General features: G+C 42.0%; 1 protein-coding gene across 2 annotated transcripts; it reads left to right on the top strand.

The window, feature by feature from the left end:
• The first annotated feature begins 4350 nt into the window (after positions 1 to 4350).
• Positions 4351 to 25433, top strand: hsf2 (heat shock transcription factor 2). 2 transcript variants are annotated; one of them, XM_028605444.1, is made up of 12 exons: positions 4351 to 4759; positions 5092 to 5200; positions 11907 to 12034; positions 12838 to 12962; positions 13101 to 13176; positions 14459 to 14520; positions 14891 to 15023; positions 16008 to 16141; positions 17436 to 17726; positions 19349 to 19451; positions 21115 to 21181; positions 22878 to 25433. In XM_028605444.1, exons 1-12 carry the CDS (start codon positions 4667 to 4669, stop codon positions 23210 to 23212), a joined length of 1656 nt encoding a protein of 551 aa, XP_028461245.1. In that variant the 5' UTR covers positions 4351 to 4666; the 3' UTR covers positions 23213 to 25433. The 2 variants fall into 2 exon arrangements, with proteins under 2 accessions (XP_028461245.1, XP_028461246.1); XM_028605445.1 differs by having other exon boundaries at positions 4353 to 4759; positions 14945 to 15023.
• Positions 25434 to 25462: the final 29 nt, after the last annotated feature.

Raw genomic sequence — 25462 nt, 5'->3', positions numbered from 1 at the left:
TTTCTTGTATTTCACTCTAGCTAGACTAACTTACAATTTCACTCTGTAGCCTATCACTCACTCTGTGTGCAGTAGCAAGTTCAGACAAAAAAAAAGACACCAATGAGACGAGACGGGACGGTGTAGCCTATCATTTTCATAGCCATCGACTCTTTTTACTTCTGTTTAACTTTCGAATTTCCGTTTTTTTTGTAACTGGATATATTATTTGTTGTTTCGAAATATGAATTTGGATAACATTAGCGATAGTGAGAGGCTTGCTACAGTTGCATTTCGAGTGATAAATCGGCAAAAACAACGTTTTTATTTCTCGGATTTCCTGCTTTGTTTTATTGCCGCCAAGCGCTCTCTCTCTTTAGTCCCTCTCTACGTCGCTCGTCCACCATCCGTTACGTGCACGCGGGCTCGTCGAGCCTCCGTCTCGGCCTTTTCCACCAGCTGACAGTTCGTGAAATATAAATAAAACAGACAGACTGCAGTGCACGACGACACAAACAGATGAATGGTGAAGGAAGATTGATTCAAAGTAGTGAGTGATACAGAGAGAAAAAAAAAAAAAAATATATATATATATATATATATATATATATATATATATATATATATATATATATATATATTATTTTTCTTATTATTTGGGGGAGCTTAGGAACATTTTGGGGTAGCTTCAGCCCCCCTAAAACAGGCCTAACGACGTCCCTGGTGGTGACCAAACACTTTCCACCTCCAGGCAGAGAAAAACTCCTCTAATGGGTTGAGGAAGGGTGAATATGCATAGCCTCGTGAGACTGTCCTGATCTCGCGAGCTCCAGTTTTCCACTCGCAGATCAGTCTGGCATCTTGAGATAGAGAAAATTTGGAGCTGTAAGCCAAACGACCCGGTCAATAATCGTTGGTTTTGAGGTGGGTTAGGTGGTGATAGACAGATGGTTTATCCAATCAGCTAACCAGTATTTTAAGACAGCGTTGGCCCTAATTCTGTGTGTGTGTGTGTGTGTGTGTGTGTGTGTGTGTGTGTGTGTGTGTGTGTGTGTGTGTGTGTGTGTGTACTAACAAGTCTAAAACAAGACACCTGCTTAGCCTTTCAGCTGAAATTGCAATCAGCAGTGTTTGAAAGGCACAAGGCTGAAATCTATTCTGTTTTGAATGTGTGGTTAACAGTTTTGACAGCAGTGTGTTAGCATTTGAACAAAGTGCTGTAAATCCACAGTGTTGTGCAGGTTGTGGTTAAAGTCATGGGATAAGTGTGTAGAGTTTTGAAAACTGTTTTCAAGCATTGAAAAACGAACTAGAGTTTGGTCCACATGAACTGCTGCTGTGCAGGCTGTAGTCAGAGTTTTGCACATGTGACTCCAGTTGTGCCCACTGTCGTTTAGCAATTGAAAAATACTGTAAGACAAAAAAAAAAAAGGGACATCAGAATGCTCAAACTTAACACCGACAAGACAAAGTGTCATGGTTGTGGTTTGATTCCCTGCTGTTTGCTTCTTCCTGTTATTTGTTCCCTGTTGCTCGTTTTGCTGTATTGTTTTCGTTCTGTCCCGTTTCTGTCTCTACTCTCCCTGTCTCTGCATTCTCGTTCCTCGCCCCATGGTTATGTTTGTTCTGTGTTTTGTTTTCCTAGATCCATTCCTTGTGTAAGATGGAATGCTTTATTTCCTGGATTATTTTGTAGTATTCGGTTTTAATGTGTCTTCAGCTGTGTTCGAAGCCATTCCCTCATTCGTCTCACTCACTATTCCCTATATAGTAAAGGGAATGACCAACCGAGTCCTTCTGCTTGAGTAAAATGTAGGGTACATCGTACGTTAAAATTAGCAGTGCATTGTGGGTATTTTATAGTGGACTATATAGTGTATGAAATGAACTGCTGAGAATTCGAATGCCACTACAATGGCGAACACACTATTTCAATCGGGAGAGACTTCCTTGCAAATATGAACATGTTTATTGTACAGGACTAAATATGAAAAATGAAATGTGCAAAGTCTCTGGAGATTAGACTCTATCGAATCCATATGTTATAAATGGGGTAGTGAACCCAAAAATATCCCCCGATGGAGTCCAGACATTGGTGGTGGTGATGAAGGTGCCCAGGAACCAATCAACATTGCCATTCAGCTGACAATCCCCGGGTTGTTCCAATGGAACAGCTGATCAATTAGGAGTGATGAAAAAAGAAATTTGAAGTCTTCCTGTAGGAACTTACGCTGAGCTCCATATAGTGCACTATTTCAGTGATAGGGAACTGTTTCGAACACAGCTTTTGTCTAGCTTTGTTTTCTGATAAGTCTAATTAGTCCCTGATGTGTTTCACCTGTTCCTCATTACCGCCCTGCTTTCCGTGTGTATATTATGCTGCGTTCCAGGCAACCCGTAACCCGTGTTTTCACAACCTTCTACTGGTGAGAGTCCCCTGAAACGGCAGTCAAACCCGTGAACTCGTACCAGATCGTTGTACTCCCAGTTACAGTTTTTGACGTCACACGCATACAAACAACAATGGCGACCCCTGTCGATGCTGTACAGACGCCGGTGATTAACGGTGAGAAATAGACATAAATAGGCAACGTAAAGTAATTCCGCACATCGTAATCAAAACAATACACATACGATTGTGTACTAGTACAGGTTATGTTTATTAAATGAAGCCCAAAATATGTCGCCGACTAGAAATCGCTAGTAGTAGTAGAAGCTAACGTCAACGTTAGGTAGCAGCTAGCTAACGCTAGCTAGAAGGGTTTGTCGTGACTTTGCCTGGAACGCTACCAAGTCGTGACTTGAAGTTGTAGGCCTAACTTACGGGATAAAAATTGAGTCTGGAACGCAGCATTAGTCTTGTAGTGCATCTCTCTTCCCTTATTGGATAGCTCCTTGCTCCTCGGTTGACCCAGAAGTCGTTCTGGCCCTCCTTCGTGAAGGCCGTCTCAAAGCTCTTATTCCTGCCCCGAGGACCGAGGAGGAGCTATGAGTGAGGATACACGAGAGCAGCCTTCCTGGAAGCCGTGCAGGAAATGTGACATGAACAAATGAACCACAGTCCAATATTGAGGGGACATTAACCCTACTCATAGTCAGCTACACCACACTACATTGGCCCACCAGCTGTTTCATATGTCGGGGTCAGTTGCTGGCTGCTAAGCCTGCACTGTCTGGCTTGGATTTTGTTAGAGCTGGGGGACTCGAATTTGAGACTCTGACTCGAGTTGTACTTAATTCGCACCCACAGTGACTTCAGACTCGAGATGTGGGAATCTTTATTTTTTAGGAAACGTCTGATGAACTGAATGTTATTCCCCTGCCTGCGTAAACCCCATCGCATCTGCTGCATGCGCCACATGTGAGAGAGGACAACAAACATGTCGACCGCACAGACAGCTGCTGTGCCATTCATCATAAGCTTTGGCTTGAAAAACTTTAAACAATGAGGCCCAAAACCTAAGAAGTGCTGAATGCAAAATGTGTGCACTCTAGCTCAGAGACTTTTTTTTGTTTTTTTAGATTTGTAGATGTTTTTATTGATAATAAACAGTTACACTTTCAATAATAGTACAGGTTTAAACATCACAAAACCATATACCTCACACAGAACAAACATCCCCGCCCTCCCCCATCCCATGGCGACCCCCTTACCGACCCCTGTCCCTGATCTCTTGACCTCCCCAAGAAATAAAAGGAAACAATACAAACATACAGGTATAATACCTGACATGGTAAAAAAGTAGTCAAATACATTTATGCTGCACTCTTTCTTTAACCAAGGTGTAGCCTTAGCTTCATTCCATACATGTAGAGGTTTCCGACTAGCTCCATGTACCTGAGCCACAGATCTCTCCATCATGACTATGTCTAGAAAAAAGTTGGCCCAGTCCGTAGGGCGTTAGGTTTGGAGTCGGAGGGTTGCTGGTTCAAGTCCCCGTACGGACCGAAATATGGAGGTCGACTGTTAACTAGAGAGGTGCCAGAATAAGTGTGTGTTTCAAACCTGTGTGTAATAACAACAGAGTGTAAATTGTCTCCGTTGGAGATCAATAAAGAGTCGGCCAATACATTATTATCGCAACGCCAACCTTTTCTTTGCTGCAGTGAGACCAGCCCATAGTATACGCTTCTGCTGTAGAGACAATTCTAAGGCAGCAACGTCGGTGACAGTGGAATATTAACTCCAAGCAGATAACTAAAAGTGAGACTGCCTCTTTCCGACCAAGTAGTTACAGGAAAAACACAGATGACAATTCAAAATATATAAAAAATATAATGGAAACTATGTTGTTTCGTGTCATTGGGCATTTTCAAGTGGTTATATGGAAATCCTGGAGCTTTCTTGGTGGGTATACCTGCGTATCACGTAGACACCACTGAGTAAAGGATCTTAATACTTCCACCACTGTCAGGTACCAGTAGAGCATGTTAACATATGTATCAGAGCGAAAGGACATGATGGAAGACATAAAAAGATGACAGTCCATACTGGAGTTTGGTGGAACATGTTTGGAGAAAAGGGCATACCGGACACTGTAGGAGTGAACTAACTCCAGAAGATGGCAGTAGGACAACGTTAAGGACTCGAGCTGCCGTTAAACCCCCCCAAAGAACACGAAGAAGGAGAAGAAGCGGAAGCAGCTGCTTTTCAGTCTGCTTGTTTTTGTCGTTGAATTTCTCAAAAATGAAACACAACTCGAACGTCCCGGCTTTCCTCGTCAAGCTGTGGACGCTTGTCGAGGATGCAGACACCAATGAATTTATTTGCTGGAGTCAGGTAACGCTAAAACTGTATACTGTTAGCTAGCACGCACTAGCTAGCCAGTGAGATTAGCCTGGAGTTAACGTTACGAGCGTAGCATCTTGCCACACCAAAACATAACAACATACTGCTGGGGTTCAACAGCCGTGCATTTCACGCCACCAGCTATTGGCAACATTAGCTGAAGCTAAACATCAACCGTTAACCTAGCTAGTAATCCCCCTTCGTCGTGTAACTTTACCCGCTGGTTAGCTAGCATAACGTTACTATCGCTACGCTAGTTAGCTAGCTAGCATACTATCCTAAGCCAAATCTCTGACTGTCATGGTGGTGTTGATTGTTTTCAGGAGGGCAACAGTTTCCTGGTGTTGGACGAGCAGCACTTTGCCAAGGAGATCCTCCCCAAGTTCTTTAAGCACAACAACATGGCCAGTTTCATCAGGCAGCTCAACATGTGTAAGACTGCATTCATCTCCTTGTCTTAGTTTGTGATACATATGATGTAGTTTGTAGTGGTTTTAGAGTGTCTGCTGCACAGATGGGACTGTTTGTTTGGTTAGTCTGCAGCCACACTTATAACCCAGATGGCTGGTAAGTAGTGAGTCATAACCCAGTAACTCTATACTGTCAGAGTTGGTGTCAATGCAAGGATTGACAAGCTGGTAACCCTAACCCAATGGATCCATTGTACTGCACGTATTTTACAGTGGACAGAAAACACTGAGGGCAAAACTAGAGGTGTGAATCTTCACTGATCTCCCGATTCGATTACGATTATCATGTCTTCGATTCGATATCTCGCTGCATCACGATACATTTTTCTATTAAAACCATGTAGGATATTTAATTCATAGCTTTTCAAGCTTCAAAAACAAAACATTCTGCAGTGCTCTAATAATAAATAAATTGGATACATAAAACTACAGCACTGAGCACATGGCATTTCCTGAATGTGCAAAACAACCATATGTAAACAGAAAGGTTGTTAGGCCTACATTAAATTGTAAACAGAAATAATCGATTATGAGCCTGCTGGTTATCGATGCAGCATCGTCCATGTCCACGATTCGATGCATCGATTATTTGATTAATTTCAACACCTCTAGGCAAAACAACATCACTGAACTGTTTCAACAGAATATTCCTTGGTCTATCTCAGCTAAAAACTTTTTTTTTTTTTTAAACTCAGAATCTGTTCACTACCCAGCCTGTTTGTTACCCGTAGTAATCTTCACCTGTTCAACCAGCGACACACACAGTTGAGTGGTCCAGTGCTGAATCTCAGGTTTGGGATTCATTATGATTTTTAACTGGCTGAATAATAAAAACCAATAGTAGAGCTTGGCAATATGTATGATCAGACACCATGTCACATAATGGCAAAGTCACATGTAATTAAACCAATGTAAGAACCAGTTAACTGTGTTCCACTGTTTACACACGAGTAGTAGTAGTGGCCATTATAGATAACATCCTATATCGTTTACACACGAGTAGTAGTAGTGGCCATTATAGATAACATCCTATATCGTGATATATGAGATTATATTTATATATATATATATATATATATATATATTTTTTTGGAATTTCCCCTTGCAGGATTAATAAAGTATAAATTATTATTATAATATATTTAAGTATGTTTCTTTCATGGAATTTGCGTGGGTGTTTTACAATAAACATGAAAATAGAATGAACAATAAACAGCAGTTTTGTGCAGGGTGTGCAAAATATACACCTGGATGTGCAAAATCCAGTGCAGTATATATTTCTAGTTAGGGCTGGACGATTTTGGCTAAAATCATAATCACGATTAATCGAACAAGTTACCTCGATTACGATTATTTAAAAAAAATATTTTCTTATACTGTAAATATGTTCACGGTTATTTTTTCTAATGAAAGAGTGCATAATCCTATCTTTTTGATTTTAAAATAAGGAAACACACAGATAGCAATTAATGCTTATTTATTAAATATTTAAGTAGATTTTACAATGAAATAAAAACATCTTATAAAAAGTAATTTAAATTTTAATGTAAAAAAAAAAAGTTCATCTCAAACGTGTGATCGACTGGAAAATATGCGGTCTCAAGGCACCTGTTTCGCAGCTTCCATTCATCGTCAATGTAGTGCAATGTAAGGCTCAAATATGGGTCCATCGTCCTACTTGACCACAGATCAGATGTGGCTGCAAAGTGCTTAACAGACTTAAGTTCAGCAGCTACTTTTTTACAACATGTTTGGTACATATTGGGCAGCGCAGTTTGGGAAAAAATAGTGTCGCGATGGCACAGTCTATCTTCTGTCGAGTGTTTTAACGTGTTGTTTAAACCCACTGTGCTCCACCGTAGCTATGGGAGCCATGTCCTTCGCGATGTAGTAACTAATGGCGTCAGTTATTTCTCTCCATTTTCTTGAATCCTTTTCACATTGTGTAGCATTTGTAAATGCGTGTGTTATTGACACCTGCTTTGTGGAGGCATTTGTTGCTGGGCGATTGTCAGCCTCTCTCTTTTTTGAGCCATGCACTGTTCATATTCGGTAATGTGATTGCGCTCCAGGTGTTGAAATAGATTGCTGGTATTACCTTTGGTCGCTATAACAGCTTTTCTGCAGTGTTTGCATTTGACTTGAGTTTGCTCGGTGTCGTCTTTATTGAAACCAAAATGTGTCCAAACGACAGACACTGCGTGTTTTTTTGGTACAAGCGGCTCCGGCTCCTGTTGCTGAGTTGACTCGGTGTTTGAGTTCTCCTCCATGTTGCTTCAATGTCGCAGACTGGACGGGGCGGAGTCACGTGACTACACACGTGGCGGCCGTAATATGTTTTAAGGGGAAAGTACATTAACACACAATAGGCGGCCGGAAATATTAGTAGAATTAAAAGACCGAAATAACAGACTTGGTAAAATGACGTTGGTTATAGGCTCTGAATTTCGGTTTCGATTATTTTTCGATTAATCATCCAGCCCTAGTACTAGTATAGTTACAGTATGCTCAATGGTCAGGTATTGTAGCCCAGGATGTTTGTTCATTGAACGTGTAATGACTGTGGCTGGGGGGGTTAAGAGTCTGTCAGTGGGAGGAATAATAGCACCCATGTGTGTATAATGTGAGTGGTAGAGTGAGAGAGAAAGACAGAGTGGGTGTGGGTGGTTGGGTGGTTTGTTTAGGAGTTCATTTAATGGCTTATGTTTCACCGAGTGCAGGACACGGAGTGAGCAGAGGAGAGACAGACAGGTTCAAGGGTCTTGATTTGTCCCGCGCACATGAATAACAAAAGTAGTCGTTGGCACTGAAAATCAAAGGCCTCAGGCACCTCCAACAATGTTTTTTAAATAACTTAAAGAAAGGAAAAAAAACAACAAGTTAAAGCCAAACCTGAATCTAAGACAAGAGAAAATAGTGCAAGTTAGGGTACAGGGCTAAAATATAAACAAATAGAATATGAATTAAGTTATATAATTTGTGTAGACAGTATTGCAGATGAATGAGACTGGGTTTAAAAAAAGAATGTAGTAATGTATATATGCATAGTAAGAAGTATATACAAAGTGTCATGTGCCAGTTGATCTACACACACCTTGAAAGCTCGGCCAGGGATGTGTGCCATGTGTGGGTTTAATCCTTTTGAAAGATCTGCACACATCCGCCCTGGATATTACTAGTGGGCAGCGTTCTTGGATCTTTTGTACTTCCACAGCTGGGTAGTTGAATGCAAAGCTCGGTTCAGCTCGTCTGGGAGAGATGCAGACATTATCTCGGCTGGTTTTCCTTTTGTAGTCTGTGATGGTTCTTAGTCCAGCCCTCATGTTTCTGGTGTTGGATCCCTGGTAGTTAGACTCCACTTTATTGTCCCTGTATTGACTCTGTGCACTGCTTATAGCTCTAGATTTCCTCTACTCAAACCAGTTGTAGCTGTAGGCATCGGTTGGTCCTTCAAGTTTGGCATGCACTTCCCCATTAACCATTAACCCAGACCTTTTGATTTATTTATTTTTTTTGGGGGGGCGGGGGTTTGTTTACAAGATGTGACATTACATACAGTATTAGTTGTTCCACTTGAAATTAAAATATATGTAAATGTATTTTAAATACAATGAAATGAATATGGCTGGATTTGTTTGATCAAAAGGAAAAGTGCCACTGTGTTGTTAGAAAATGTAGAAATTTGTGTGTTCACATTAAGTGTAACCTAACCCATTCGCACACTGTGCACTGTTTTCAAACCGTACTATTTATTCTATGTGCGTGCTCCTCTGCAAGAAAAATACAGTTAGGGATTCACTGTGTTGCTAAAATGTCTGTGAGAGGCGATATTATACGGCGGCTCTCTTTAATCATATGCTGAAGCACCCAGCCTCTATGACTGCATATCTTATAAAGCTGCCCAACACTGTAGTTATGGATTGTCCTGTCTGAATCTGCATGGAGAGACTGTTTAAATGCTGCAGGCAGAAGGAGTTGCTCTTTCCTACCTGACACTTTGCTGTCAACAGACACACTGGTGTGATGTCTTCGTTAATGTACCCTCATATTGGAAGTTTTGCTGCTAGCGTAAGGCCGGCTACACGCTGGCTGCGTGGCGTGAGCGTGGCGTTTCTGTTGTGTGTCAGCTGCGTGGCGTTTTCTGTCTTTGCACACCAGAAACGTGTCTGCTGCTGCTAGCCTTGTCTGTACACGTGTATGTTTCCCACTGATAAACTGCACTCAAGCAGTAGTATACGGTAGATAAGGAGAACAGCCCAAGGTGAGGTGAAGGCAATGGTGTCGGTAGCCTAACGTTACCGGTTACATACAGGCTCAGTAGTAAAAGACACGCTAGTCTATATCCACGATGTCCACTTCCGGGATTGTTCAGGTGCCGCCGGGAAATTCCGCCGGATGTCCTTCTCCTTCCGCTTTCTTTGTGTTGGCATTTTAAACTCTGGTCAATTTCTGAGGACTATGCTTAACTGCTCCTCAGATATCTGCAGGGTAAATCCAGACAGCTAGCTAGACTATCTGTCCAATCTGAGTTTTCTGTCGCATTACTAAAACAACCTTTGAACGAACACGTTCCACCAAAAACAAGCTCCTTCCTGAAGCTATTTTGCAGAGGCGCCAATGCTCCTTGCGGCTCTTAGCGCCGCCCAAGACGATTGTGATTGGTTTAAAGAAATGCTGATAAACCAGAGCACGTTTTTCTCCCATCCTGGAATGCTGTGTGGACTCGCCAGACCCCTCCTCCGCAGCTGGCAATGCGAGACTAACGACACGCTATCGTGCTGATGGTTGTGCTTTAAATGAGCACGACCAGAGAATATTCAGCTAAAACAGATCAGTGATGATGTTTTGCCCTCATTGTTCTCTGTGTAGTTTGGTGCAAGTGATGGGATGGCAGCAGACTCGGTTTAAAAAAAAAAAAAAAAAAGAAGCCTTTTGTTTTATCAGCAGCTGGTCATATGGTAACTTAGAAGGCAATTTGGCCTTGTGCAGTTTGGCATGCAGTTAACACACCAGTCCTAATTTTGTTTTATTGAGAACTCAACTTCTTTCATTTGCTCACCAAGAGAGAATACTGTAACGTGAGTAACAGTAAATGAGTACTGTACAGTGGATCTAATCATGTGGCTTTCGAAAAGTAATGATAAAAATTTGGAAAGTGTTTTAAAGAAACGTTAATTGTTACATTTTAGAATGGACTTCGGTGTGGGGTTCAGTTACCTTGTAGAGCCATATATTTTTGAATAGAGGAACTTTTACGTACGTTTGTACTGTTACTGCTTGTAACTTGCTAAATAGTCTTAAAAACTAACATGAAAAAAAAAATCGTGATTGTGATCCTGCCCGAAAAAAAAATCGTGATATTATCTTACTGCCATATCGCCCACCCCTACCAGCTGTTGTCATTATAGGGACAAGCTTCTCAGCTGTTCTATCAACCAGATAAAACAAATATTGTATTGCTTAATAGACCAGACATTTTTAGCGATTGCACCTCCCACGGAGGGGTCTGCGGAGGTACGCTGTCGATTCGACGCAGAAGCATAAATCAGCCTTAAGGTGGAGCAGCTATTCTCATTTTAGTGACTAGCTGCTTAGCTGAACTTACTGTACTATGAGCTGTTCTGACAACCAGATAAAACTAATTTTGGGGGGTTTGTTGTTGTTAGACCAGACATGTGTAGCAATTGCTTCTGCCTCATTAGATATAACTGAGCAAACACTTCTTCAAAAAAGTAAAAATAAGGTTGCATTTTTTCATGTCTTTATTTTTGGCACCAAATTATAGATCGTATCGATAAATATCGGCATTGATAAGCAGTATCGGTATTAATACAGGTATCGATAAAAACCTAACGATACCCGTCCCTACTTAAAACAGTCCGGTTTGGTGCAAAATAGTCTAATACAGTCAGAGATAATTGTTACAATGGTGTGACTACAATATATGGTCTTATGGTATACATCATTGTGCATCATGTAATTCAATTCAACACCAAGTAGGGCTGGGCGATATGGAGAAAATCAGATCACGATATTCCTGACCAAATACCTCGATATCGATATTGCAGCAATATTCTAGGATTGACAATTGGGGCTTTAACAAAATATCTTCACACTTAGATCTAGTCTAAGTGGGGAAAAGGCAAATAATAGTACACCTAGAACAGTCTGGTGAGTTCAGAAAAGTACATCACTTTACTGCAATGCAGCCTTTAAAACCAGGAAAAGACAACACTTATGTCATATCACGATATTACAATATCCATAATCTAAGACGATATCTAGTCTCATATCACGATATCAATATAATATCGATATATTGCCCAGCCCTAACACCAAGCACCTGCAGTTATTGTTGACAGTGGAGGGGTTTGAATTGGTTATTTTGGAGACAAGCTCATTGTGTTATATTGCACTACACTGAAATAGTTTCTGCTTTTTAATTTTTTTGACGTAAACCTTCTGGGAGACCAAATACAAAGTAAAAGATAATAAAATAATACCAGTGTCCATCCTCACCGCCATCTCAGATCCTTACCACTTTAGCAATATAGAGATAGCTCTACATTATGTCTTCTGATCACGGGACTACCCATTTGCATCAACATACATGTAGGTGGGTGTTTTTCTTAACGTTGCTGGTTTTTTTTTTTTATGTGTGTGCGCAGATGGATTTCGTAAAGTGATGCACATTGACACAGGCATTGTGAAACAGGAGAGAGATGGTCCAGTGGAGTTTCAGCACCCCTACTTCAAACATGGACAGGACAACCTGCTGGAGAACATCAAACGGAAGGTGGAGTCTTCTCCCTGTTCAGTTGTCAACAGAATTAATCATTTCCAAAACATGTAGCCAGCGTGTGATTTCAGGACATTTCATACAATTCTGAAGCATGCAGCAATAAATAAATAAATAAATAATTTTTTTTTTTTACAGCGGGGACAATTCCGCCGCAAAACGAACCTAGGGGTTAATAACATATGTTGAACGTTCTCTGGGATACGTTTTCAGGCTAATCGAATGTGTCTCTAGCTTTAAACAAGCAAACCGGTGGTTAGCTGCTAACGCTAGCTTTCGGGGCACATGGTAAGTCGCTATTTCTATACCACTAACAAAGCTCAAAATAGCACCACGCTTCATAAATGTACAGACAGTTTATTAAAAAGATAGTTTAGAAAGGCCGTAGCGTTCATGTTTAGATGCCGGCGCCATTTTGGAAAACAGTCATGAGCAGTCGAATCACGAACGCTGTGTTTGAGCTATGTTACTGGTTACCGATTGCACGGCGTTCGGCGTTTGACTGTTTATGACTGTTTTCCAAGATGGTGCCAGCATGAAAACACATCTCAGAGAACGTTTGACTCGGTACACATCCGTTATTAACCCCTAGGTTCATTTTGCGCCAGAATTGTCCTTTAAAACAAGTGACTTATTCTGTCTTCATCAAGATCTACGACCCCTGGAACTAGTTCCTTTTCTCATTTGCTGGCTAGTGTCTTCTCTCAAACTCATACATCTTCTGTTAATTCACAGTTTTGCTGTCTTCCAGTGTTCAGATGCTGTGAACGCAAAATTTGATTGCTATTTCTGTCCTTCAGGTTTCCAACACTCGGCCAGAGGACAACAAGATTCGACAGGAAGACCTGACAAAGGTCTTGGAGAGTGTTCACAATGTTAACAGCAAACAGGAGAACATCGACGTCAGACTGGCAACACTCAAGAGGTGAGCATAAAGCTCTGTACCGATACTACAGCTTGGACCTTTGCCAAAGAATCAATATTAATATTGTATCGTGATAACACCTGTGGTTTACACCACTGTCTGTCTCGACTGTAAATCAGACGTGTTTTGTTTTTTTAGGGAGAATGAAGCTCTGTGGAGGGAGATCGCAGATCTGAGAAAGATACATGTCCACCAGCAACAGCTCATCAAAAAGGTGAGCGCTACACTGGACTCATCGGTTCACACAATCGCATGCATGCCTCCTGAAAGAAATGTGATTGCAGTGCATAGAATTGGTTAAAACTAGGGCTGCAGCTCTCGATTATTTTATTAGTCAAATATTCTGCAGACGATTCCATCGATTCATGGATAAGCTTGCTTTGTTAAAGAGCAATAGTGACTTTATAAAAGAGAAAATAAGACAGGTCTCTAAAATGAAAAACTAACCCAATCGGCTAACAAGCTCTGTGTCACCACAGTGTGTGAGCCCCCGCTAATCCGCTAATCACGTCACCCGGCGGACGAGCTCTCATCTCCACTAACAATCAAATTGATTTTAGGTTAAAGGTTAGTGTACCTTATGTTGGGTCCGCTCTGTGGATTGGGTGTGTAACGTTAGACTGGCTGCTTTCTGCTGAGATGCTGAAGCATTGACGTTGTGCCACTGTGGTAAGCTAGTTCTGTTTTACAACAGTGTGTACAAAAGTGATCAATGCTACTTCACCAATAGACCATTATATACCCAAAATAAAAAAGTATTTTAAACTAAAGCGCTGTAACGTGAACACATAGTGCCGTAGAACAATAGAATCTGAGCCGCAGTTGCTGGTTGTATTTAGCCGCTACAGAGCTCCGGGATGCCAGCTACCAGCGGCAGTTGTTTAGCCAATTGGTGACTGCGAGCCGGCTACAGACACCACCAGATGACCGATGTTTCACGGGTCGTGTAGTGGAGTTTAGCTGGAAAAAGTGAGTGTCATGCGCCAATGACAGTTAAGTTTAGGAACCAAAATGAACAGTTAAGTTTAGGAAAAAGGTTCCATTCCGGAGAAACGAACACGCACAAATTTAGATTTTTAGTAATTAAACTGACCGAGTTACCCATGTAATCGTTTTAGCGCTAGAGAAAACCTTTCACAATTCATTCAACAGAGTATTTATACTCGCCTGCTTTAGTCACTTTCAGCCACTTTTGTGAATGGTGCATCCTTCCCATGAGAACAATCTTTGAATGTGTTATTTTTAGGGGAATAAAGAGCTTTCTGTTCAGTATCTCCACCTCAGGTATGTTCTGATAAACCCAGTGTTTGTTTGAATATAAGCAGCTTGTGGTGGACTGTGCATATAAGAAATATAAACAGGACTAGTCATTTTATTCAGAGCCCATGTAAACATTGCTTTGGCATTGGATTGAATTCTTTAGGAGGAAAGTGTCCAACGTAACCACAGCCAGCAGATGTTTTCTGTTGAATCTCAAAGACTGTTCTTTGTTTCAGCTGATACACTTCATCTTCACATTGGTACAGAACAACCGCATCCTGAATTTAAAACGCAAGAGGTGAGTTGACACTGTGTTGCATCTTTCAGCTGGGGTTATGAGTTTGGTCGCCCACGACTAGAGCTGGGCGATATGGAGAAAATCCAATATCACGATATTTTTGACCAAATGCAGTACCTGGTGCTTTCGATTTGGTGCAGTTGGCTAAATTCAGAAAATGACATCACTTTATTGTAATATAGCCTGGAAAACCAGGAAAAGACAAGATTTATGTCATATTACGATATGTTGGGTTTGGTTCACGTTGTTGTAGATAATGAAGTTACAATTAAGTGTATTGTGTTTTTGATTGAATGATTGCCTATTAATTTCCAATGATACAATGAAAAGAGATAACCCCTTCATTGTTATTGTCATTTATACTACGCAGTAAAGTGTTTGAGCAGTCTCATGACATGTTGGTGTGTCACCGCCCTTCTGACAGGCCGGTTCTTATGAACAGCAATGGAAAGAAGTCCAAATACATCCATCAGATCTATGATGACAAAGTGTGTGTGGAACAGGTCAGTATATAGTACAGTGACAGAAACATGTATATAAAGTATAGTGAGCACTTCAGGGGATTCCTGTTATGATCGCTCAGTTCTCACATTGACGTTTTTAAGCCTCCGTGCGGGGCTCAAGCTTAGGGACGTCCCGTTGCCGGGAAAAAAAAGGATCGGGAGGAGGATGAAAATCAATTTTGGGACGAGAGATGAAAGGAAAAGCCCTGCTAACGTTACAAAGAACGGCCATGAAAATGAAACTGACTGCCCGTTTTGTGTGGCACACACAGTTCCTATAATGTAGAAAAACAAACATTTTTAATTCAAGACAGTCCACCTTACTTTTGAGACGGATATTATAATATTTTGGGACAGTTCCAGGCGGATGGTAAAAAAAGTTAGTTAAGACCCCTGCCTCTGTGTTTTTAAATGGATGATATTGAATGTGATGTGTTGTATACAGTGGTGGAACGTAACTAAGTACATTTACTCAAGTGCTGTACTTCAGTACAACTTAGTCTTTTCTTTTCATGCCATTTTCTACTTCTACGCCGCTACAGAAATATTGTACTTTTTATTCCACTACATTCATCTGACAGCTGTAGTTACTTTACAAATTAAGATTTTTGCACACAAAACACATGTAGTTAATAAATGACAATGTTTTTTTTACAAAAAAAAATATATATATATATATATATATATATATGCGCCTACTGTACAAGTCCAGCTGAAATCATTAGATTATTAAACAGAACTGTTTTAATTGTTTCCGGTTTCTAAAATGTGAGGATTTTTCTGCATTGAGTACTTTTAATACTTTAAGAAGACTTCCCTGACGATACTTAAATATTTTTACTTAAGTCCCATTTTCAATGCCGCAATGTATTTTTACAGTGTGGTATTAGTACTTTTACCTAAGTTAAGGATCTGAATACTTCTTCCACCACTGGTTGTATAAGAATAGTTCTGAAGTCCAGGTTTTGACTGTGTCCTGTTTAGTCCTCTGTCAACAGTCTGAACGGTGTGAAGGGCTCGGAGATATCAGATGACGTTATCATCTGTGACTTGACTGAGAGTGATGTCGAGGTGGCAGCTGAGATCACAGAGGGTTCACCCAGAGCCTACGAGCAAGGGTAAGACTCCTCACGTGACATTCACACTTGTGCTACGGCTTTCAAACTGCCACGTGTTCTACATGAGGGTCAACTGGTCACCAAGTAGGGTTGGGAACATAGAGAGGTGCCGAAACGACCAGTATCTACCAGACCGAACAGCAACGCAGATTTCGGTGCCTCATTTCGGTGGCACTTAAATGCCTGCGCTGCTCACTGATGCTCCGAAAGGGATGAAACACTGACTTCGTTTACATGCACATAACATTCCGGTTTTTGCTCTTATTCCTGAAAAAGACAATGTTCCGACCAAGCTGTTTAAATGGCAAATAAAAGTGAATATTCCACTAATATTCCCGTTTACAGTACAACTTGGGACTTAACCCAAACGATACCCAAACCGTAGTGAGAGGGAATCTTACAAACAAAACTTTGAATAAGTTAACTTTAAAGGAACAGTCTGTACCTTTCTTAAAGTGATGGTTCGGAGCAATTTCACCCTAGGGTCCTTTGCACCATGACCTCGAGACCTACCTTAGTATTACCCCACTAATAATGCCCGAAATGATACCAAACTTCTACACTAGTACAAATAGTTTATGTACTCATAAAACGATGGATTGGAAAGTTTGTAAGTACACCAGAAGTGTATGTAAATAACACTTGCCTGTTGACTTCTCGTCTCTGCTGCTGCTGTTACTGTGCTTAGGGCCGTTTACAAATTACACCAACGAAAAGAGAGATGCAACAAAAATATTTATCAATTTAACTTTTTTTTTAGTAAGTGCTGTAGTATAACTAGCAGGAGACAAGTTATAATTGAGGTAAGTTTGGAGACATTACCTTATTTAATCATTAAATGAATAAATATTTTTGTTGCATCTCTTTTTGGTGTTGTAATTTGTAGACGGCCCTAAGCACTCTACTGCCCGGTATCAGCAGCAGCAGCAGCAGCAGCAGAGATGAGAAGCCAGCAGGCAAGTGTTATTTACATACACTTCTGGTGTACTTACAAACTTTCCAATCCATCGTTTTAGGAGTACATAACCTATTTATACTAGTGTAGAAGTTTGGTATCATTTCGGGCATTATTAGTGGGGTAACTTACGAGATACATCACTGGATCCATTAGCCCCCGTGCTAAGCTATTCAGCTGATAACGCTACTCTACGCTAACTCTCCCAATGTTTGACCCATGTGAAAAAAAGCTTCTGGGGGGGTGTTTGGCTCGAGGTCATGGTGATAAGGACCCTAGGGTGAAATTACTCCGAACCATCACTTTAATGAAATGCTGTTTGCGAACATCCTCCCCCAGTGATATAGAAATCGTGGAGGTGGAGCTGGACAGCTGTGCGGTACTGCCAGCTGAGACGGAGGTGAGCACCACCAGCACGGATGACATGAAACAGACAGAGGCTGGTGTGTCGTCAGCAGCAGCAGCAGACGACAGCCAGCGGAGCAGCGCTTTAGACAGCAGTGGACCAACCAGCAGTGCCCTGCAGCTCAATAAACCCTCGGGCCTGAGTTTGGAGGACCCTGTCAAGATGATGGACTCCATACTGAACGATAACGGAGCGATATCTCAGAACATCAACCTGCTGGGCAAGTAAGTGCCAACTTTATAATGAAATCCCTCTTTCTCTTAAAGGTCCAGTGTTTAACTTGTTGAGTTGTTCATTATCAAAATCTGTGTTGTGAGTTCACAAACTTTTCATGAATATTTACCACCACCATCAATTCCAAGTATTCCTATTGGCTTGACATTTTACATTGGCATTCGCACTAACTGGGGTAGATGCTCCATATTCATGCTCCATCTTGAAGTACGTTAGCCGGTAAGGGACATACAGGGCACACTGCTCCGCTTTTCGCGTTTTCGCTGTCGCATGATAAACTCACAAGTTATACTGTGGGTATCGTAGCGCCCCGGCAAGTTTGAAGAAGGAAACATGGAGGACTTATTCAAAATCCAAATTTCAGGAACAGGAGTCTTCTTCGCCCCAGGAAAAGGATATTAAAAAGAGCAAGAGACCGGCTTTTTGAAGCGTGAAGGCTACCGTAGCTGTGATACGTACTTTGAACTGCGTGTTGCGTGAGTTCATTGCGATATATATGATCTCAACGCTAGATGGGAGGAATTCCTACACATTGGACCTTTTTTAAAATATACATTGAAAGGGCTAAATAAGGTTTAACTGCAGAAGGGGCTGTGCAAATGCCACAGTCAGGGTTCAAAATTAGCACCACCCACCAGCCAAATTCTGGTAAAATATGCAAGTGGCTTGTAGATTTGCTTCACTCACCAGCCCAAAAAACAATTTTAATCTATTGAGTGGCTGGTAAAATGTACACATTCATTAGCCATTTGGCTGGTGGACGAAAAAGTTAATTTTGACTCTGGCCACGGTGTTTGTTCTCCACGAGTCAACACACTAAGGCATTAGTGTTGAGCCCAGTTCAGACCAAAGATTTGGGACAAAACCGTTTTTTAGAACGTTTTAAAAGTTGCAGCGGTCTGAACTGGCCCTTCTCAGCTCGACTCAAACCAGCTGACGGTGTTGCCAGCGACTCAGCTGGTCAAGTCTCCAGAGGCTGGTTTTAGAACTGTTTTAATCGCCAATAGAGAAGTCATCTTGTAAAGTCAGAAACAAAATGATCCATAATCCATTGTATATCTGTTTCAAACTGTCCACTGGTGGAAATGGCAGAGATTTAGACAGAGGCTCAACTGGCGCCTGGTAATGTGGTCGAGCCAGCTAGAGAGTGACTGAAGCAACAACGAGCAACAAAACAACAAATGAGCAGTGTTGTCAGAAAAAGATTACGTTTCCAAGCCAAACGCACAAAATGGCCCAAATTTCTTGCCGGAAAACAGACAAATCTGGCAACACTGACTTGTTTTCTGCAGCCAGCCGATTCAAACGGACTCAGTTATTTTCTTCATTCATTATCAGCCAAATTGGCTAGTAACTTTACAACGTTACCCGCCAAAATACATTTTTACCAGCATTTGGCGGGTGTTAATTTAAAGCCTTGCTTACGGTTGGTTATACTGTGGCTGTTAAAATACATAATGTTAATATTGCCTTGCTTCATTAGTTATTCAGGAGCAAAGGGAACCCATGTATCTGATAATAAGCCAGTGTAATAATGTCCTCTAGTGTGTCAGCCACTATTCCATGTGGTGATTGTATTTTAAAATATTCTATGTGTCTAATAACTTGTCAGGATGGAGCTGATGGACTATCTGGACAGCATTGACTGCAGTCTGGAGGACTTCCAGGCCATGCTGTATGGAAAACAGTTCGGCTTGGACTTTGATGCCCTCGAGGTAAAACGACTAAACCAAAGAACATTTACCTGATCAATAACCCGACATATCTAATCACTTTCTATTCCACAGTTTGGATAAGCTTGACAGTTTTCACATATTTCTGTGTTGTGTCAGTCCCTCAGTATCACAGTCAATGAATTGCTTTCTTTTGAAGCATGATAGGAGCACAGTAAGCAGTTTGTACAGCTAAAGTAGAGTCATTGGAGCACTCGTCTCCAAAGGGTGAGCGTCAAAACAGCCGGCTTTAATTTCTATGTACAACCCCCCACACATGCGACGGTTAGGCACGGGGCAGCGCGTCCACGAGCGCTGGTGCGCGCCTAGACCCTATATGCCCCTTTCCCCTTTTCATGCCCTGAAATAACACACTTTCCCTCACTCGCGTTCTGCTCCTACGTCCTGGCTCCCGTAGCAGCTCTAAAGTCAAGATGGCGGTAAAAATAACACAAACAGGGATTTATTCATCTCGTATCGTGCCTAACTTTAGTGGGTATTAACATATTGCATATGAAATTAATCTGCAGATGCTCAGGTTTAAAATCTGATCAAACTTTTCAGTTTTTGAGCCAGGACAAAATGTGGCCCGCAAGGCCACGCTTGTTTTTAGCCGATTGCCAGAAAGGCCTTTTGCTACTTAAGCACTCGTTGAGCACTTGCAGCTCCGCCCGGCCCGGTTAAAGGGTAACTACAGTTTTTTTTTTCAACCTGTTCGGTGGGGAGAAAGCTTTCCAGCTTCTCCCGTAGCTCTGGGTATATGCCCTGCACTGACTTGAGCGTAAAGTAAACCTGTGCTAAAATCGTGTCTCCACCCCCCTCTGCAGCACTGTTGTCAACCAGTGCGTCAACATGCAGACCGTGACGAAGGACCGTATTAATTAGGTGATTGAGACAAGAAAGTCTCCTATAGGCTATGGTTCCAGGGCTTTGATTGTGTTGCTGCTTTGATCGGTTACCCACACTATTCGGGTCGAGTTTTTATTTTTTACGTTTCTTCATTCGGATCATTTGCGATCCATTCCATTCTGAATAAACAAACGGCGCAGTTTACATGCTTCGTCCTTGTTTTCAGTGCATTTTTAATTTATAAAAAGTTAAATAAATAATGAATTTTAATATAAAACTATTAATGATTAATTAATCGTCGATCGTTAATTCTCCCGATGATTGACGAAGAAAATTGAATCGAATGCCCATCCCTAGTTCAAACAACTCAGGATTGTAGTTGAGAATGTCCATTATTGTTGGGTTTAAATCGGGCTCAGGCTCATAATTCCAGTTAATGTGCCAGGCCGGGCTCAGACACAACGTGCATGGGTAGGGTCGGACTTGATTTTTTTTTTGGGCCTGATCTAAGCTCTAATTTATATGGAACTAAGCTTCAGGAGCTTTCCATTTTTACTCTCCTCCCTGTTACGTTGCATTCGGAGATCGACACTTTTTGGCTGGCAAGATCGCGGCGAAAAAAAAAAAAAAAAAAAAAACCAAAAGTTTGACTCGGGTACATTCACAAAAAGACCTTAGGTTGCATTTTGGCGAGAGTTACACCTTAATGTACATGTGGTAATGCCAATATAATATTGTTTGTCGGCAAGGTTTTTATGTTTTGTTGGATTTGAAGCTGTTTTTTTCTAATGACCATTTCCTGTCCATGTGTTTTCAGGAGAGCGTGTCCTCCAAAGAGAACTCCTCGCAGCTAAACCGAGGCAAGAGAGAGGAAGTCGACCCAGGTGAGCCACACGCTCACACTTCCCCGGACTGTACACACCTGCAGTGACGTACTCAGTTGAATCCTGTTTGCCGTTTTTGCCTCCGACAGGCTCAGATTATTACTACACGTGGTCGACAACATTATGGAAAGAATCCCTACAGGTCGACCTTTCTGTTAAAGAGGAGCATCCTTTTTGTTTAACACGAACCATCCCCGCAATCGCTATCATCCAAACTAACCAGACTCCATAAACGACATGAAGAAAACACAGGGGAGACACTTTGTTTCTCTCACTATGACTCTAGAATCGCTACTCGCTCCGGAGCTATATACCAGTGGTTCTCAAACTTTTTCGGTCATTCCCCACTTTGGACAAGGGGGAATTTTGCTAATGAAATACGCAAAAAGCTTAAAATGGTCCAATTTATTGAAGTAACAAGTTGTATCAAAATACAACTAACTATCTACATGCAAACATCTGTGTCAAAATTTGTATCAAGTTCAAAAATAGAAAAGAAATAAAAGTGCCACTTTGCAATCTGTAAAGAAAAGAACAGAAATCCATTTGGCAAGACAGGTCTATTTATCCCTGCATTAGTGGCTGCAATGAGCCTGTTTTGCATTGCACAATTTCGGGGGTGATCGCTCTAATAAGCGGCAACACACAGCTATAAGGACGGTTTGCTCTCACGCACTGCATTTATAGTCACACACACACACACAGTCACTCTATATTCTAGTGGAGGCGGGTATGGCTGCAGCCTGGAGCATCCTGCCGTCCCGTCTCATACCGAGGCGTATCCAACGGTAAATCAGAGGGTCAAAAATACGAAATCAAATTATTTTCCAGATTGAGTCACGGGTCCATGGGCGTCAGTTTGGTTTGAAATGTGCTGGACAGAGACTGGGTGCTGGGTACAACAACGCATTCGTTATGTATTTATTTTTCTCGTTCGCGCAGGTCATGTTTGAAAGACGCTGTCCTGTAGCTTACTAATGAATAAAAACGTGGTTTAATGTACGTAAACAATGATCAATGATTACCAAATTTCTCTCTCATATTGCTCCTCATAACCACTGAAAACTGTAAAAAAAAATAATAATAAAAACGAACCCAAAGTCCTATTATTATGGACGTTATCTGACATCTGAGGCGTTTCTGCTTCACATTTTCAGCAGGGCAGCGGAGCTTAAGCAGAATGTCCCGACACGCAGCGTTGTGAACAGAGATGTGTGCAGCCAGCGCAGCAGCAGAGCTTTTTTGGCATCTGTCGCTCAAGAATTATATGTATTAGTAATAAAGTATTAAAGTAGTATATATCCAGACGCCAGCTTTTATTTTGAAAAGTCGATGCTCGGGGACGGCACCAGGCGGGTCGGCATGAGACGGGTCGGCATGACATGGGACGCTCCAGGCTGCAGCCGTAGAGTCTTGGTCTGGTGCGCGGTTTTGCGCGGAAGCACAGAAGGGAGGGGCGAGCTAGCCTCCGTTTAGTTTGACAATACTTAGAACGTCAAAAAGAAGTGACGTCACCCGACGTTGCTTAGACTATCTGTCCTGTCGAATAAAGGCCTAAAATGCACAAAAATAAAAAATCTTCAAGAAAGGATGAATGGTGTTCACAATCCATGAAAGTGAATACATTGAGGAAGATACAGACACAGTGCAGGCTGATCATTTTTATTTCTGGACTCCTGTGGTTTCTTGTGTTCAGACAAGCAGTTGATCCAGTACACCTCTTGCCCCCTGCTGGCCTTCCTTGATGGCAGCCTCCCTCATCCAGAGCTGGACCTGGGCAGCGGCAGCGACAGCGACAGCTCCTATAACCCCCACCTCCAGCCCCCTCCCAGCCCCGGCGCTCCCGTGGAGGCCGAGCCGCCCTCCGAGCTGCTGGACGCCGGCCTGGAGTCGAAGCAGCCGTCCCGCAGCTCCCTGATCCGCCTGGAGCCTCTGACGGAGGCGGAGGCCAGCGCCGAGACGCTCCTCTACCTGTGCGAACTGAGTCCCGCCGGAGCGGAGGCCGACGCCACCCTGCTGGACAGAGTGTGAGCGGGGGCGGGGGAACCGGTGTGACTGTTGGCTCCATCCCCTCCATCCTCCAGACAGGGACTGATAGTGTGTTAATATCCCCTCGCCTCCTCAGGCCTGAGCTGTGTGTGTTTTGTTGAGAAGATAATGAGAGGAGTGAAGGAAGAAAGCGACAGAATAGCTGCAGTTGGTACCGTGTGCACATTCGACATGAGAAGGCCTTTGCATTGAAGAGGACATTTGAGTTCCAGAAGTAAGACCCATTTTCATTCAATATAATAATAGTTTAACAACTTATGTTATTTGTTATGGGAGTCATAAGTCGGTCAAAACAGAACACACATCAAACAATTCAATTCAAAACCCATACTTTACATACAGTATATCTGTATGTGCCCATTAAGGAGAAATGCCCATAAACCTTAGAAATCATCTTTTCTCTGCTGTATCAACAGTAAACCGACCGATTGTTCTGACATCAGGACTTATGGTGCGTTCCAGTCGAACTAGGAATTCGGGATTTTCGAAAGTATTGTTATCAACTTGTAATGCTAACATTGGCCAACCTGGCTGGAGTTGCATTTGGAGCTCGCTGGGTTTAGGAAAACAATAACTGGACGCGGGACAACAATGGCATGGTTGGGTTTAGGAAAAGAAGAAAGCAGCGGTTGGGTTCAGGAAACGTGACACGCGGGACACGATCCGCAGTCTCCGAGGGTGAAAGTCCTGTGTTTGACCCGTCCACCCCCCTCGGGTTTTCGGCCTTTCACACTACTTGTTACGGCGTAAATTGATGCGCAATCACAATGGAGGCCAAATGGCGTTGATAAACCCGCTTACAAGCGATTATGCGTCTTGATAACACGCCAAAATGGCATACAAATTGGCGCGCTCATACCTCTGGCTGTTCAATGCACACATGTCCAGTGCTGTGTTCAAAAACCGGCAAACATTCAGGCGTTTTTCATCGATACCGTCGGATTTATTGTGAGATTAAATCCACGTGTAGGTCAGAAGCAGAGACAGAGTGTGAAAACAGAGACCGCTTGCTGCCATGTGTCTGAAATGGAAACCCATTTCTTTTTGATAGGAGTACTTTATTTCCACAACTTTAGTGTTTTGTTTTTTTTCCTTCAACACGATGCTTTCAAAGGTCAACATGACATGATGTGCACAAACTAGTGGCAAGTGTAAGCACAGGACACGAGGGCTCGGCTCCTCCTTCAGCGCAGCTTCACTCTGCCTCCTCTTCTCTTCAGTATCTTCAGCATCCCATCTGATCCTCATGACCAACCTGTATTAACACACTTAACTTTGTATGTACTTCTGAAAATGTATTTATTCTGTTTGTTTATTTTTTACACACATTTTTCTTACATTTATGTCCACAAAGCTAAGACTCTTCAGATAGTGCCGGGGGCTTACTTACTTCCCTTTGAGTTCATTCATTTAATGAAAGCCACATTCTAGAAAACTGGGACAAAAGGTTATTTCAACTAAAGACTGTATATTAACCTGGTAAAGCATCAGATTATTAAAAAAAGTCATTTTACAGTTTGCTCATCACTCAGTGATCTGGCGAAGTCGGGGGCTGAGACAGCTTGTTGTAAAATGGAATGTTAAACCTGTCAACATTTCTGAGATACGTAGTTCAGGTGCGTGTGTGAGAGAACGGGTGTCCAGCAGGGGATGCTGCCGTCCAACAAAGACACCACGAGGATAATATTTGGGTCCATTTGATGTTGTGGTCAGCTTTGTTTTGTTTTTTTTTAGGTAGCAAAGTCATCCTATAGTGTCAGTTTGAATCCCCTTTATCAACAGTCTTAGAACAGTAACTGTAACCTGTTGTCCCAGCTGTCAAGAATAAAAAGGTAAACACACAATTTCACTACTTTTATTTTTATTTTTTTAAAGGAACTCTCTGATTTTGTTACAGTTGTTCCTTAACTTCACACACCTCCGAGATTTTCCGTTCAGCACGTTAAAAACTGATCACCGTTTGGGAAACAACCGAGAAGTGAGAGAAATCGCGTGAGCTCCGTGAACAGCTGTAAATGATGATGTCACTGTGGTGGTGTTGAGTAGCCTTAGTGTGTTCATGTTGTGCTCTGTCCTCACTGATATAGAAGTGCCTGCATCCCTTTTCCCATTTGTTCTGCTAGAGCCCCTCTCCCACCCACCCTTCCTACCAGCTGTCTCGTTGTTGCAGCTTTGCAGTTACAATAAAGAAAATGCCACTGTGTACACGGGTCGTTCATTTGGAGCTTCTGT

Source organism: Perca flavescens, chromosome 18 (genome assembly GCF_004354835.1).
Source record: "Perca flavescens isolate YP-PL-M2 chromosome 18, PFLA_1.0, whole genome shotgun sequence".
Classification (NCBI taxonomy): domain Eukaryota; kingdom Metazoa; phylum Chordata; class Actinopteri; order Perciformes; family Percidae; genus Perca; species Perca flavescens.
Note: the sequence above shows the minus strand (reverse complement) of the source record. Positions and strands in the feature narration are given on the sequence as shown.